The 15737-nt window shown below is 46.4% G+C and overlaps 1 protein-coding gene across 1 annotated transcript in view; it reads left to right on the forward strand.

Annotated features, from left to right (window-relative positions):
* Nucleotides 1–11483: 11483 nt before the first annotated feature.
* LOC147122292 (dihydropyrimidine dehydrogenase [NADP(+)]-like) overlaps nt 11484–15737 on the forward strand; it is a 1139740-nt gene continuing 1135486 nt past the window's right edge. Inside the window, exon 1 of the mRNA XM_085983269.1 lies at nt 11484–11618. Within this exon, the coding sequence (XP_085839395.1) occupies nt 11580–11618 (39 nt within the window). The 5' untranslated portion in view covers nt 11484–11579. The remainder of the gene's footprint in view (nt 11619–15737) is intronic.

Raw genomic sequence — 15737 nt, forward strand, 5'->3', positions numbered from 1 at the left:
CGGCCCCTTTAAGGGGCTGAGCGGTCCATTCACAGTTTCACACCTGCGCGAAACTTTAACACTGCAAAAGCAGGTCCCAGGCTGCGCGGGACCGGCAGAGGGCTGCACGGCTGCACGGCTTATAGGGAACATTGGTCTCCACATGTAAACAGAAAGGGGCTCCACGCCACAAATGTGCAGGCAAGCACTGACCACATAAACGCCACTCTGCAGGGCAATGCTCGTTTCCCTAAAACAACCATTTTACAGCAGTCTACAAAGCTGCAATTATTTGCGGGGACTAAAAGAACGAATGCATAGCTTTTTGGAGATCAGGCTGACAATGCCCATTACAACTCCCCACACAGCAGTGGTACAGTGAGGCCCATGGCACTACTAGAGTTATTGTAGAGCGCACTATAGGCAAATGAACATAAATAAAAGACAGGAAAAGACTAGCTGGTCCATTGAGCACATCCCATGCTGACATGGTGTAACTTAAGCACACCATGACCTCCTCCCCCTCGCTCCCACCAGCCAGCCACGCAGTCTCCTGGGAAAGACAGAAAAAAAACAGTGGAAAGAATCTGGAAAATTTCCCAAAAGGAAATGAAACAAGTTCCGAGAGACCACGGTGGCCAGGAGATGCATCACCCAATACCTCAGTTACTTTCTATACACTGTAATGCCAGTACAGTTAGGAACTCGCCCAGATCCCTTTTGAATGCCTGTAGCAAATCTATACTCACTGCACCAGGTGGTAACTTGTTCCAAAGATTTTTGGACTCCAGGGGAATCAAGGGATATGGGGATCGGATGGGAAAGTGCAGTTGAGGGCGAATATCAGCCACGATTTTATTGAATGGCGGAAACAGGCTCGAGGGGCCGTAGGGCCTACTCCTGCTCCTAATTCTTATGTTCTTTTGAAAAGCCTCCTGACATCTAACCTAGTTCAATGCTTACGTAACATTTATTCATATCTCTGTTCCTCCCTCACCTATTTAACTCAAATACCCTATACACATGGATCAAATCTAATCCTTTCGTTATTTTAAAGAACTCAATCAAATCTCCTCAAAGTGCATGCTTTTTACAGTAACTAAAAGCCTTTAAACCAGGTATCAATCTGAACTTTTCCAGGGCCTCTATATCACCCATCACAGTAATCTAGATGAGCCCTGACCAAGGTCTTATTCAAGGAAAGTATAGCGTTTTTTGTTTTGTATTTGAACATCTTGGCAATACATTCTAGTATTCTATTTGCGTTTGCTTTCGCAAATAGTACTGATAGTGAACTATACTATAACATTTAGGTCTTTCTCCGGCTCAACTGCCTTAAGTTCACAACCCTGTGTGGTGTACGCATGTTTGCCATTAGCCCTACTCACGTGCTTAACACTTCATTTATTTATATTATTATTAAAAGACATCTGCCAGATGCAGGCCCATTTCCCCATTGCAATCTACTTTTCTCATCTAAGTTCCTAATACCTGGATAATCCTTTGTATCATCTGCAAACTTGCAGAGAGTTCCCCCAATGCCTTCATGCAGATCATTGATAAAGACTGTGAAGAGCAATGGCCCTAACACTGATCCCTGTGGATCCTATTAGTAACTGGTCCCCATGCAGAGCCAATGCCGATAATAGCCATCTACCTACAAGAATGCATCCAATTCCTTATCCAACCCAAAATAACTCCAGCAATCCCAATGGACTCAATCTTGTTTCGTAGCCTACTGAGTGATTAAATATTGGGAAGACCAAAGCCATTGTCTTAAGTCCCCGCCACAAACTCTGTTCCCTAGCCACCGACTCCATCCCTTTCACTAACATCTATCTGAGGCTGAACCAGACTGTTCGCAACCTTGGTGTCATATTTGACCCTGAAATGAGCTTCCGACCACATATCTGTGCCATAACTAAGACCGCCTATTTCCACCTCCATAACAGTGCCTGTCTCTGCCCCTGCCTCAGTTCATCTGCTGCTGAAACCCTCATCCATGCCTTTGTTACCTCTAAACTTGACTATTCCAACGTCCTATGTAAACTTGGGGTCATCCAAAACGCTGCTGCCTGTGTCCTAAATTGCACCAAGTACCGTTCACACATCACGCCTCTGCTCACTGACCTACATTGGCTCCTGGTTAAGCAACACCTCAATTTTAAAATTCTCATCCTTGTTTTCAAATCCCTCCATGGCCTCGCCCATCCCTATCTCTGTAATTTCCTCCAGCCCCACAACCCGTCAAGATATCTGCGCTCCTCTAATTCTGCCCTCTTGAGCATCCCTGATTATAATCGCTCCACCATTGGTGGTTGTGCCTTCAGGTGCTAAGGGCCCAAGCTCTGGAATTCCCTCCCTAAACCTCTCCGCCTCTCTACCTCTCTTTCCTCCTTTAAGACACTCCTTAAAATCTACCTCTATGACCAAGCTTTTGCTCATCTGCCCTAATTTCTTACGTGGCTCGGTGTTAAATTTTTCTTTTATAACACTCCTGTGAAGTGCCTTGGGAATTTTACTACATTAAAGGCGCTATATAAATACAAGTTGTTGTTGTTGTTGGGTGGGCCCCTTTTCAAAAGATTTTTGAAAATCCAGGTCTACAATGCCAACTGGGCTACGTACATCCACCAGCCCAGTGTGTGACATGACCGTCTTTTCCAGAAGCCATTTTGAGAGGTTCCAACAAGCTCTTGTCTGTCCAGATTGTCATAAAAAATCCTCTAATGATCCCTTCTAGCAACTTGTCTAGACCCAAAGTCAAACTATGAGGCCTGTAATTTTGTGGTTCTAACTTATTGCCCTTTTTGAATATTGGCAACACATGGGGATTCTTTCCAGTCCATGGGAACAATCCCAGAACCTAGCGAGCTGTTAAATATACGAACAAGGGGCTTGCTAAGCACAGCTTCCATTTCCTTGAGCACCCTTGGGTGAATGCTGAAGCAATACTTATCTGCTGTATAGTCCAGCCAAGGTAAGGGAAGTCATCATTGAATGCTGCATGCTTCACAAATTAGCGACCAAAAGAAGAGTGGCCATGTAACAGGGTGAGGAGGATTAGGGAACTGCAGCCTCCAGTAAGAGGAGGGAGCTGCAGGAGGAGCGAGGCGCAGAGCCTCCTTGGAGGAGAATGAGGAGGAGGAGCAGATGGAACATGAGGAGGAGGAGGAGGAGGAGGAGGAGGAACCTGAGGTGCAGGTGGCACCAGCAGTGGCGCACATTGCTGCGCAGGAGGCCCGGGATGGACTCATAATGGCACAATTTAGTTAGGTTGTATCATTGCACCCATATGGCATCCAGATGCTCAAACAAATCCCCCCGCCCCGCGTCACCAACAACACCACAAAGCATTCCTAAATCATAGAATCACAGAAATTTGCAGCACAGAAGGAGGCTATTCGACCCATCTTGTCCGTGCCAGCCGACAAAGAGCTATCCACCTCAACCCCACTTTCCAGCACTTGGTCCGTAGCCTTGTAGGTTATGTCACTTCAAGCGCATATCCAAGTACTTTTTAAATGTGATGAGGGTTTCTGCCTCTACCACCCTTTCAGGCAGTGAGTTCCAGACCCTCACCACCCTCTGGGTGAAAAAATTTCTCCTCAAATCCCCCCTAAACTTTCGACCAATTACTTTAAATATATGCCCCCTGGTGATTTGCCCTTCTGCTAAGGAAAATAGGTCCTTTTTATCCACTCTATCTTAGCCCCTCATAATTTTATAAACCTCAATTAGGTGTCCCCTCAGCCTCCTCTGTTCCAAAGAAAACAATCCCAGCCTATCCTCATAGCTAAAATTCCCCAGCCCAGGCAACATCCTCGTAAATCTCCTCTGCACCCCCTTTAGTGCAATCACATCCTTCCTGTAATGTGGTGACCAAAACTGCATGCAGTATTCTAGCTGCGGCCTATCTAGTGTTTTATACAGTTCAAGCATATCCTTCCTGCTCTTATACTCTATCCCTCGGCTAATAAAGGGCAAGTATCCTGTGTGCCTTCTTAACCACCTTATCTAACATAAGAACATAAGAACATAAGAAATAGGAGCAGGAGTAGGCCATTCAGCCCTTCGAGCCTGCTCCGCCATTCAATGAGATCATGGCTGATCTTCTGCCTCAATTCCATTCACCGGCTTTATTGCCATATCCCTTGATGCCCTTACTAGTCAGAAATCTATCGACTTCTGTTTTGAATATACCCAATGATTGAGCCTCCACAGCCCTCTGGGGTAGAGAATTCCAAAGATTCACCACCCTCTGTGTGAAGAAATTTCTCCTCATCTCAGACCTGAATGGCCTACCCTTTATCCTGCGGCTGTGGCCCCTGGTTCTAGACTCCCCAGCCAAGGGAAATATTCTCCCAGCATCTACCCTATCAAGCCCTGTAATAATTTTATATGATTCAATGAGATCCCCTCTCATTCTTTGAATTCAAGAGAATACAGGCCTAGTTTACTCAATCTCTTCTCATACGACAGTCCCGCCATCCCAGGAATCAATCTCGTGAACCTTCATTGCACTCCCTCTATGGCAAGTATATCCTTCCTTAGGTAAGGAGACCAAAATTGTACACAGTACTCCAGGTGTGGTCTCACCAAGGCCCTATATAATTGGAGTAAGACTTCTTCACTCCTGTACTCAAATCCTCTTGTAATGACTCATGTGCAAGGACACCCAGGTCCCTTTGAGCATCTGCATTCCCCAATCTTTCACCATTTAGGAAATACTCTGCCTTTCTGTTTTTTCTACCAAAGTGGATAACTTCACATTTATCCACATAAATTCCATCTGCCATGTTCTCGCCCACTAATTGAGCCTGTCGAGATCCCCTTGAAGCCTCTTCACACCCTCTTCGCAACTGACACTGCCACCTAGCTTTGTGTCATCAGCAAATTTGGAAATGTTACATTTAGTTCCCTCATCCAAATCATTGATATAGATTGTGAATAGCTGGGACCCAAGCACCAATCCTTGCGGTACCCCACTAGTCACAGCCTGCCATCCTGAAAAAGACCCGTTTATCCCTACTCTTTGTTTTCTGTCTGTTAACCAATTCTCAATCCATGCTAGTGTATTATCCCCAATTCCATGTGCCCTAATTTTGTTCACCAACCTCTTGTGCAGGACCTTATCGAAGACCTTCTGAAAATCCAAATACACCACATCTACCGGTTCCCCTTTGTCTACTCCACTAGTTACATCCTCAAAGAACTCCAATAGGTTTGTCAAACAGGACTTCCCTTTCATAAATCCATGTTGACTCTGCCCAATCTTACTATTAGTTTCAAAGTGCCCAGTTATTGCATCCTTTACAATAGATTCCAGCATTTTCCCAACTACTGATGTGAGGCGATCAGGTCTGTAGTTCCTCGTTTTCTCTCTCCCTCCTTTCTTAAATAGCGGGGTTACAATTGCTATCCTTCAATCTGCAGGAACCGTTCCAGAATCTATAGAATTTTGGAAGATGACAACCAATGCGTCCACTATCCCAATGGCCACCTCTTTCAAAACCCTAGGATGTAGGGTCTGTCCTGCCACCTTCAGGGATCTGTGGACATGCACTCCAAGGTCCGTCTGATTTTTTAAAATTCGTTTATGGGATGTGGGCGTTGCTGGCAAGGCCAGCATTTATTGCCCATCCCTAATTGCCCTTGAGAAGGTGGTGGTGAGCTGCTTTGTCCTGGATGGTGTCGAGCTTCTTGAGTGTTGTTGGAGCTGCACTCATCCAAGCATATGGAGAGTATTCCATTACACTCCTTACTTGTGTCTTGTAGATGGTGGAAAGGCTTTGGGGAGTCAGGAGGTGAGACACTCGCCACAGAATACCTAGCCTCTGACCTGCTCTTGTTGCCACAGTATTTATGTGGCTGGTCATGGACAGATGCATCTGCGACAGGTAGATTGGTGAGGACGAGGTCAAGTAGGTTTTTCCCTTGAGTTGGTTCTCTCACCACCTGTCGCAGGCCCAGACTGGCAGTTATGTCCTTCAGGACTCGGCCAGCTCGGTCAGTAGTGGTGCTACTGAGCCACTCTTGGTGATGGACATTGAAGTCCCCCACCCAGAGTACATTCGGTGTCCTTGCTACTCTCAGTGCTTCTTCCAAGTGGTGTTCAACATGGAGGAGTACTGATTCATCAGCTGAGGGAGGGCGGTAGGTAGTAATTAGCAGGAGGTTTCTTTGGCCTGAAGCCAAGAGACTTCATGGGGTCCAGAGTCAATGTTGAGGACCCCCAGGGCCACTCCTTCCTGACTGTATACCACTGTGCCGCCACCCCTGGTGGGTCTGTCCTGCCGGTGAGACAGGACATACCCTAGGATGGTGATGGAGGAGTTTGGGACATTGGCTGAAAGGTATGATTCTATGAGTATGACTATGTCAGGCTGTTGCTTGACTAGTCTGTGGGACAGCTCTCCCAATTTTGGCACAAGTCCCCACATGTTGGTGAGGTGGACTTTGCAGGGTCGACACTTCTCGGTGTCCTACCATTTATAGAGTATTCCCATGCCTTGTTAACCCGCTCCAAATGCATTACCTCACACTTCTCCAGATTGAATTCTATTTGCCACTGTTCTGCCCACCTGACCAGTCCATTGATATCTTCCTGCAATCTGCAGCTTACTTCTTCATTATCATCCACACGGCCAATTTTTGTATCATCTGCAAACTTCTTAATCATACTTCCTACATTCAGGTCCAAATCATTGATATATACCACAAAAGGCAAAGGTCCCAGTACTAAGCCCTGCTGAACCCCACTGGAAACAGCCTTCCAGTCATAAAAACACCCTTCTACCATTACCTTTTGTTTCCTGCCTCTGAGTCAATTTTGGATCCAACTTGCCAATTTGCCTTGGATCCCATGGGCTTTTACTTTCGTGACCAGTCTGCCATGTGTGACCTTATCAAAAGCCTTGCTAAACTCCATATAGACTACATCAAATGCACTACCCTCATCTACCTTCCTTGTTACCTCCTCAAAAAATTCAATCAAGTTAGTCAGACACGACCTTCCCTTAACAAATCCACGCTGACTGTCCCTAAATGACCAAACCATTCCTGTCGCTCGAGATAACGTAATGTCTTACCATTCACTCCAAGTGCCAAGGCCAGTTCCCAAGTAGCAGGCAACAATGGACAAGATAGGAAAGTGGTGCAAATACATGAACTTATGTGACTTGTAAATACACCTGAAGCTTAACCGTCTAACATTTTGAAACACCCCCATGTGCATACCCTTGTGCATCTACAATTGTGGCATTTTTCTTTTCCTAACACTTCTGCGGCATGCACCCCCTGTGTCTTCAGCAGAGGTGGAGACAGGCTGCTCACTTCCCTGCTTTGACTGCTTAGACACTTTTGGCGGACATCCTCTGGGTTTTGGAGCCTGTGAGGGCACAGCCAAAGACTGCTCCTCCGGCACCTGTGCAGGGGCAGACTCAGCCATTAGAACCCGAGGCAGCATGTGGAGCTCTGACGGTGGGGCAGGGGGGAGGGTGGCCAAAAGGTGTGAAGTGGGAGCGATTTGAGCAGAGACTTACATGTCCCCACTCAACATCATCTCTCTCATGGGCCACCCGCACGTCCCTGCTAGCAAGGAGCTGGAGAGCACCTTGCTGCACATCAGTGGGGCGATGAACACCCAAGTCTAGGTTTCTATCCCTCTTAGATAATACTGCAATAAGAGTCTGCAAGCTGTTGTTCACAGCAAGCACATTCTCATTTGACTGGCGCGTTTGCTCCTCCCTGGAGGTGGCCACCCTTTCCATGTAAGAGCACATCATCGCCATCACCTGTGACATGGTACTGCTTATGTTGGAGATGGACTCCTCCATTCTCTCTACAATCGCACACATCGTGGCTGGAAAAGCTGCCAAAGCCTCGGGCATTTGGTGCTGCTCCTCCAAGATCATCCTCTTTATCGACAGCCCCCGAAGTTCAGCATCTACGTCCAGCGGAGCAGAGCTGGGAGCTTCCTGCGCCCTCCGACAAGGACTCTCCACTGCTGTTCCTGTCTCCACCATCTGCTCTTGCTCATTTGTGATGTGTGAGACACCAGCTGACAGCGCTACTCTCTCTCTCACAGGGCCCAACGAGGTGCGCGTATCTGCGCTGGTGCTGGGTGTGCATGGGTCGTGTGACAGTGCACCCTCCGAGACTGCAGCTTCCTCCAAGGAGTCATCTTCCTTCGCTGGCTGGACAGTGGGGTCAGCACTTGATGGATGTGTGGGAGATTAAAGATGAATTAAAACTGTTATGATAAGAATGTTTTAAGTTACCATTATGCACATGATCATATTTCACTGGCTACTGACAACAAGTCACCATAAGTGACTGTTGTATGCCTTATGGCTGGATGATATTTAATTCTGTCACCAGGTACCTGGGAGGTCCCCCTCTCTCCATCTCCCACCACCAGCAGCTCTGCAACTCCACTTATGTCCAGAGCCATTTCCTCTGCTGCCATCAATGGAGCGGTGATTGGAGGGCCACCTCCGGTTCTCTGCCTCTCCCGGGTGTTCTGCGCTCTCTTCTCCTGCAAGGAGGGTGATATACCTTAAATAGCTACAGAGACTGGTAGTTATAACTCAAACAGTTGGCTTTTAATAGCTTAGAACTGGACAGAACAGAACACACATGTTAGCCTTCTGACCAGCTTCTCAGAAGTGAACTAGGAGGCGGAGCCAGGGGCGAAGTAACAGATCAGGACAATCAATGGCACAGCAGAGTGGTATACAGTACATCAGCATTCCTGGCCAACCAAGAAAACAGCAGGGTTACAATAGATTACAATAGGAAACTATACACAGGTAGAATAAGGTATATACTTATAAGACTTATTTCACCACAGAGGGAAACTGGAAAACTTTGAATGAGAGTCATGGAATTAGTGTAAGGAATGTATGGGCTACATCTGTAGAGGGTGACTGTGAGGGAGTAGTATGACATTGCCAAATGGCCTCCTTCTGTGGCATTAATTTCTATGATTCTAGGATGAGGGTGAGTGTCAGTGGTAGATAGTCAGTTGGGGATGTGAGTAGGTACATAGACAGTGAGGGATGGGTGCACCTGCAAGGTATGTTGGTGTGAAGAGTGATGTGCAGGAGTAGGCTTGGGAAGACAGATGGGATTGGGGTGACACACACATCAGGATATAGTTGAATGTGGCATTGCACTCACTTCTCTTGACCTCATGAGGTAATTAAATCTCTTCCTGCATTGAATCCATGGCCTGGTGACAACACTCCTCGTGCTCACTTCCTCGGTGATCTCCAGCCATGCCCTCTTGGTCTCTGTGGCTGGCCTCTTCCTCCCATCAGCAGGGAGGACCTCCCTGCGGCCTCTCACTCCCTGGAGCAGGATTTTCAGGGAGGCATCATTGAATTTTGGTGCAGTGTTATGCCGCTGAGCCTGCATTTTTCTTTACCAATATTGAACCTTTACAATCAAAGCACTTCCTTCCTCTGACACCAACCCCTCCAGCACCTTCAACTGTCATCTGTGCAATGCTCCTTTAAATAGGTGAGATGAGCTCGAGTCATCTGTGACATCATCAGACCCGCTCTACTTAATTGGCCGGGAAACCCGCATGACTATTTCAATTGGAGTAATTCAGTTAAAACCACACTGAAGAGCACGCCAAAAGAACGTCCGGGATTGTGACCCGCTACACAGACCGCCCCCCCCACCCCCCTCCTCCACCCCGCACTCAAACCCACAAACCGGTAAAAATTCCAGCCAGTATCTCATGTTTCTGCTGGAAAATCTACATCGCTCAGTCTGAACATTGATTGAAGTAACTTCAGCCCTTCCATCTCCCATTTCTTTTCTGGGGATGTGGATTGGGTTTCTTGGTGCCCAAAGGGAGGGGAGGTCAGTTGATGGGGAGAAAGCAGGGACAGGGTACTGAATTTGGATGATCAGCCATGATCTCATTAAATGGCGGAACAGGCTCGAGGGGCCGAATGGCCTACTCCTGCTTCTATCTTCTATGTTTCTATGCTCTGGAGGTGGACTGCTTTTCAGAACATAATGTAGGTGTCTGCTTTGGGATGTTGGCCTTTTGTTTCCCTCTGTGCTGCCAGAGTTTTCTGTTTTCATTTCAAATCTCAAGCCTTTCCCATCCTTTTCACATTCTTTATTCTTCTAATGCCTTCTTTTATTTCCTCAGTGAAATGATCTTTTATCTCATTCAACAGGTTCCTGTTTCTCTATTCAGGAGTTTGCATGTCTTCATCTCGGGAGTATCTGTTGTCTCATTTCTTTCTCTTGACTTGTTTGCTCCCTGTAAAAGGGCTTGCTTATTTTCGGTTGCGAGGGGTACAGACCTGAAACATTTAAAGTTGTCTTTTCTCTTTTAAACCTGCTGATTGAGTTGATGTTTCTATTTTCAGATATCCAGCATTTGCTCAAAATGGGAGGAAATTAATTCCGTGTTGACCAATTTAAGAATGCTAATCTATATATATAAAAGGATACATCTGTCTGTCTGTCTGTCTGTCTATCTGTCTGTCTGTCTGTCTGTCCTTCTGTCTGTATGGCTATACACTCTCAAGTTATAGAGCGTACCTACACGTGCGTTACATCAAAAGAAAGCTTACGATTCCGGAACGGTCATAAGCGTATTTACGTTTCGGCGAGACAAAAATTGCGCCCGCGGTATCCAAAAAACGTTCAAAATTCCACTCATTAGCATCTCATTATCCACTCATTAGCACAGAGTGACATTAAGGTCGACCAATCGTATGGTCGAGCGACCCGACGGTCGACCAATCGCTGCGTGGCGGGGGCGGGTTCGTCGCGCGTGCGGGCGGGCCCTCCTAGAGTCGAGTGACGGGACAATTGACCAATCCTACGCTTCGGTGACCTGACGGTCGACCAATCGTGTGTGGGCGGGCCTCATAGTTCTGAACCGAGGTGAGTCGCCGCCATCTTGCTTCCATTCTTTTTCCCGCTTTCTGCGTCTTTCTTTTCAAATATACATTTCCAGCAAAAAAAAAGTTGCTTTTAAAACACAAATTGATTTTTTTAAAAAGTTAATTAATTTGTAACAAATAAAAGGAACGTGCCAGAGATTGTCAACATAATGCCAGTAGTCAAGTTATGTTGGCACTGTTCTTGCGAGGGACGCCTGGCTGAATCTGTAGGCATGGTGTGTAATGACGGTGCACTGACTATTATATCTTCAATGTATACAGCAGAACGAGACGAATCTAAATAAACACTTTCAGTGACCACTTTCGATATTAAGCTTTGTGTTGTTATTTGAGCCAACGGCTAAAATGGCTCAGATTTGATCTTACTGGGGTCTGACTGTGGTAAAGAAATATGCAAATAGTACAATGTTAGGTATTTTTTCTGTTATTTGCTAAAAGCATTTGAAGTGCAAAAGTTTGTACTCCTCCCACCCTGTACAAAACAAAGCTTATCTGATGTACTTTGGACCGTGACTACCAGAATGTCCTTGATCCTCGCTCTCATTACATTGCCCTAACCCGGGATTCAGGATTAGTCACAGCTGCAGCGTCACCAGCTAGGAAGAAGGTTTCCTTCAACTTTTCACTCGCGATCAGACTCGCTTCCTGAACAGCAGCACCATGTCCCGAATGCTCAGCACTGATTTGCCAGATATTGAGGTAAGAGTACTGATTTATCAAGCGTTGCACTTCGATCTCGTAATGTTTGTCTTATGTACAGCATTTTGGTTTTTTTTGTAATAGTGAGGTGTCTACTGTACTTTGCTTTGGAAGGTTTAGGTGCATGAATCAAGCAGATGTTCTGATCCGATAGAATAATATTGTTCTGTTGAATTCTTGTGTCCTCCTGCCCGACTCAATCCCCTGTGTGGTGAGCGTCTTGTTCTATTGATCACAGTAGGATGTGACTATATTTTTGACTTTTACCTCTGGTGTCTCCCGAGGATCTGTCCTTGGCCCCCTCCTGTTTCTCATGTACATATTGCCCCTCCACGACATCATCCAAAAGCACGAGGTCGCGTTCCACATGTACGCTGATGACACCCCGCTCCACCTCCCTGCTACTTCACTCGACCCCCTCCACTGCCTCTGTTTTGTCAGCCTGCTTGTCCGACATCCACTTCTGGATGAGCTGCAATTTCCTCTGATTAAATATTGGGAAGACCGAAGCCATTGTTTTCGCCCCTGCCACGAACTCCGTTCCCTCACCACTGATTCCATTCCCTTCTCTGGCCACTGTCTCAGGCTAAAGGTGACTGTTTGCCATCTCTGCATCCTATTTGACCATGAGTTGAACTACTGGCCCCTTATCCTCTCCATTACAAAGACCACCTACTTTCACCTCTGAAATATTGGCCTCATGAAACTGAAGCCAATAGGGATCAGGGGGCAGACACTCCAGTGGCTGGAGCCGTACCTGGCACAAAGGCAGATGGTTATGGTTGTTGGGAGGGAGGAGCAATCATCTCAGCCTCAGGACATCACTGCAGGAGTTCCACACAGCAGCGTGCTTGGACTAACCATCTTCAGTTGCTTAATCAATTAACTTCCCGCCATCATAAGGTCAAAAGTGGAGTTTTTCACTGATGTTTGCTCAACTCCATTCACAACTCCTCAGATAATGAAGCAGTCCCTGCCCGCATGCAGCAAGACCTGGACAATATCCAGGCTTGGGCTGACAAGTGGCAAGTAACATTCACGCCACACAAGTACCAGGGAATGACCATCTCCAACAGCGAGAAATTAACCACCTCCCCTTGACATTTATTGGCATTACCATTGCCAAGTTCCACCACCATTAACATCCTGCGGGGTCGCCATTAACCAGAAACTAAACTGGACAAGCCACATAAATTCCATGGATACCAGAGCAGGTCAGTGTGGCAAGTATTCTGTGGTGAGTGGCTCAACTTCTGACTCCCCAAAACCTTTCCAACACTTACAAAGCACAAGTCAGGAGTGTGATGGAATACCCTCCACTTGCCTAGATGGGTGCAGTTGCAACAATGCTCAAGAAGCTTGACACCATCCAGGAAAAAACAGCCCATCTGATTGGCACTTCACCTATTAGCCTAAACATCTACTTCCTCCAACCCTTGTCATACCATGGCCAATGTTCCTTGTAAGCTGCGCTTTGTTCTGCGGGGCCTGTTTCTTCTAATGCGCGGTTCCTTTAAATTTTGGTGCATGCAAATTATTTATAATGTAAAAGCCAGTGAGCAGCCTGCGTGGGACCTTGCAGATTATTGTGCGGCCGTGCGTGCCCCCGCCTTAGCGGGAACATTGACCGTGGTTGCAGTATGTACTATCTACCGGATACACTGTAGCTTCTTTGACAGCAACCACAAACCCATGACCTCCATCACCCAGAAGGGCAGTGTCGAGGAAATTAACTATCAGACGGAGACTTCGAGGTTCGCTTTAGGAATTTATTACGTGATATCACGGAGAGTCTGCAGCAGTCCCTACTGCTCACCAGCACTCTAAATTACTAATGTACAGCGCTCATAGTTATACAGCAAGGTAAACAACTTCAGGTGATTAGCTTACATTACATTTCAACATAGGGTTTCATAGGTTACATTGTTCTCAAGAAACAGATTAACATGTTCACATTTTATCACCAGATGTCCTAAGCCAAAAGGTCAGCTTGACTTCATTATGGCAGTCAGCAGTTCTTTTAGTTTTAACTAGTTTAGTGTCCTTTGTTCAATTAGTAAAGTGGTCAAGTATCCCAGCATGCCTTAATGTTTAATACGTTTTCTCCCACAATTAGCAAGTGCATGGGAAGAGCATCATCTCCAAATTCCCCTCCATGTCACACACCACCATGACTTGAACATATATCGTCACTGCGTCAAAATCTTAGAACTCCCTACCTAACAGCATGTGGGAGCACCCTTACCACATGGACTGCAGTATTTCAAGAAGAAGGCTCAACACAACCATCTCCAGAGCAATAAATGCCGGCCTTACTAGCAACATCCACAGCCCAAGAATAAACTAAAGGGGGGAAAAATTCAGTTGGTTGCACCTCCCATTAGTGCCTTAAGAGGGTGGCAAGTGTGGCGCAAAGCAACTGGAGGCCGGGCGCGGTGATGTTTGTGCCACTCGCGAAATTAACCAGACAGTTTGCGGCGGTGTTAAACACTACCACCACGATCTCCTGCGCCGGCAGTTTGTGACGTCAGTCGAGTGCACAACGCCCCGTAAGCGGCCCGGACCGGATATTGAGTGGCGCCCCCTGCCTTACCGCCTGCCGCTAGCAACGACAGGTTGAGGGGAGCGTTATGCTGTCAGAAAGGGACTGGGGGAGCGCTATTTTAAGGCGACCGCTTCCTGCCTTTTTTTGTCGGTGACATTTTTGCACCACGCATTCTGAGAGAGAGAGAGAGAGACTTCTGGAGAGATTCAACGCTGTGTGAAGGTGTTTTGAGTACTGAGCAGCACTTTGCAGGTTCATTTTGATTTGCCCTTCCTTGCTTCACCAGCGCTCTGAGGTAACGCCTCGCTCCTCGGCCTTTGCGCCTTAAGACAGGTGTGAAGTGCCTGATTTAGCGCTCCAATCACCTCCAGGGCGATAAAAGCCAAGTTTGCTGTCGGAGGCGATAATTAGCGCCAGGCGCTAAACTTTGCGCACCACCAATAATGGCGCCCCAAATGGGGCGATACTGAATTTTTCCCCCGAGGTCCCTTTACTACAAGTTTATTAATTTACCTTTTCTCATTACACAATGCTAGATCTAAAATAACCTGTTCCTAGTTGGTTCTTCAACATGCTGATCTAGAAAACTATCTTGTAAACATTCCATGAATTCGTCCTCCACACTATTACTGCAAATTTGGTTTGCCCAGTCTATATGTAGATTAAAGTCCCCCATGATTACTGTATTACCCTTGTTACATGCACCTCTAATTTGTTGATTTATACTCTGCCCTACATTACAACTACTGTTTGGGGGCCTATAAACAACTCCCATCAATGTTTTCTGCCCCTTGCTATTCCTTTGCGCCACCCAAACTGATTCTGTTTCTTGATTTTCGGAGCTAAGATCCTTTCTCGCAACTGTCTTTATCCCATTCTTTATTATTAGGGCTACCCCATCTTTTCCATTTTGCCTATCTCTTCTAAAAGTTAAGTATCCTGTAATATTTAGTTCCCAACCTTCGCCACATTGCAACCACGTCTCCATAATGGCTATTAGATTAAACCTATTAATTTCTATCTGTGCTATTAATTCATCTATTTTGTTGCGAATGTTTCGCGCATTCAGATATAATGCCTTTAGTTTTGACTTTTTTCTATTTTTCCCTGATGTCACCTTAGTCACTGATACCTTATTATCTTTGTTACTCTCTCTGTCCCTTCCTGACCCACTCTGCTTATTTTTACCCAAAATTCTACTCTGCTCTAGAGCCTTGACATTTCTCTTCCTGCTTTTAAATTTACTCTTTCCTGAATCCTCCCTCACCCCCCTCCCCCCCACCCCCGCTCCCCATTATTAGTTTAAAACTATCTCTGCTGCTCTAGTTATTCGATTCGCCAGGACACTGGTCCCAGCCCGGTTTAAGTGGAGCCTGTCCGATCGGAACAGCTCCCTCTTTCCCCAGTACTGAAGCCAGTGCCCCATGAACTGAAACCCCTTCCTCCCACACCACTCTTTGAGCCACGCATTTAAATCTGTTTGTCCCTATGCTAATTTGCGCGTGGCTCAGGTAACAATCCAGAGATTATTACCTTTGAGGTTCTGCTTTTTAATTTGGATCCTAGCTCTTCAA

Source organism: Somniosus microcephalus, chromosome 3 (genome assembly GCF_052327205.1).
Source record: "Somniosus microcephalus isolate GS21.2 chromosome 3, FLI_Smic_1.0, whole genome shotgun sequence".
Lineage (NCBI taxonomy): Eukaryota > Metazoa > Chordata > Chondrichthyes > Squaliformes > Somniosidae > Somniosus > Somniosus microcephalus.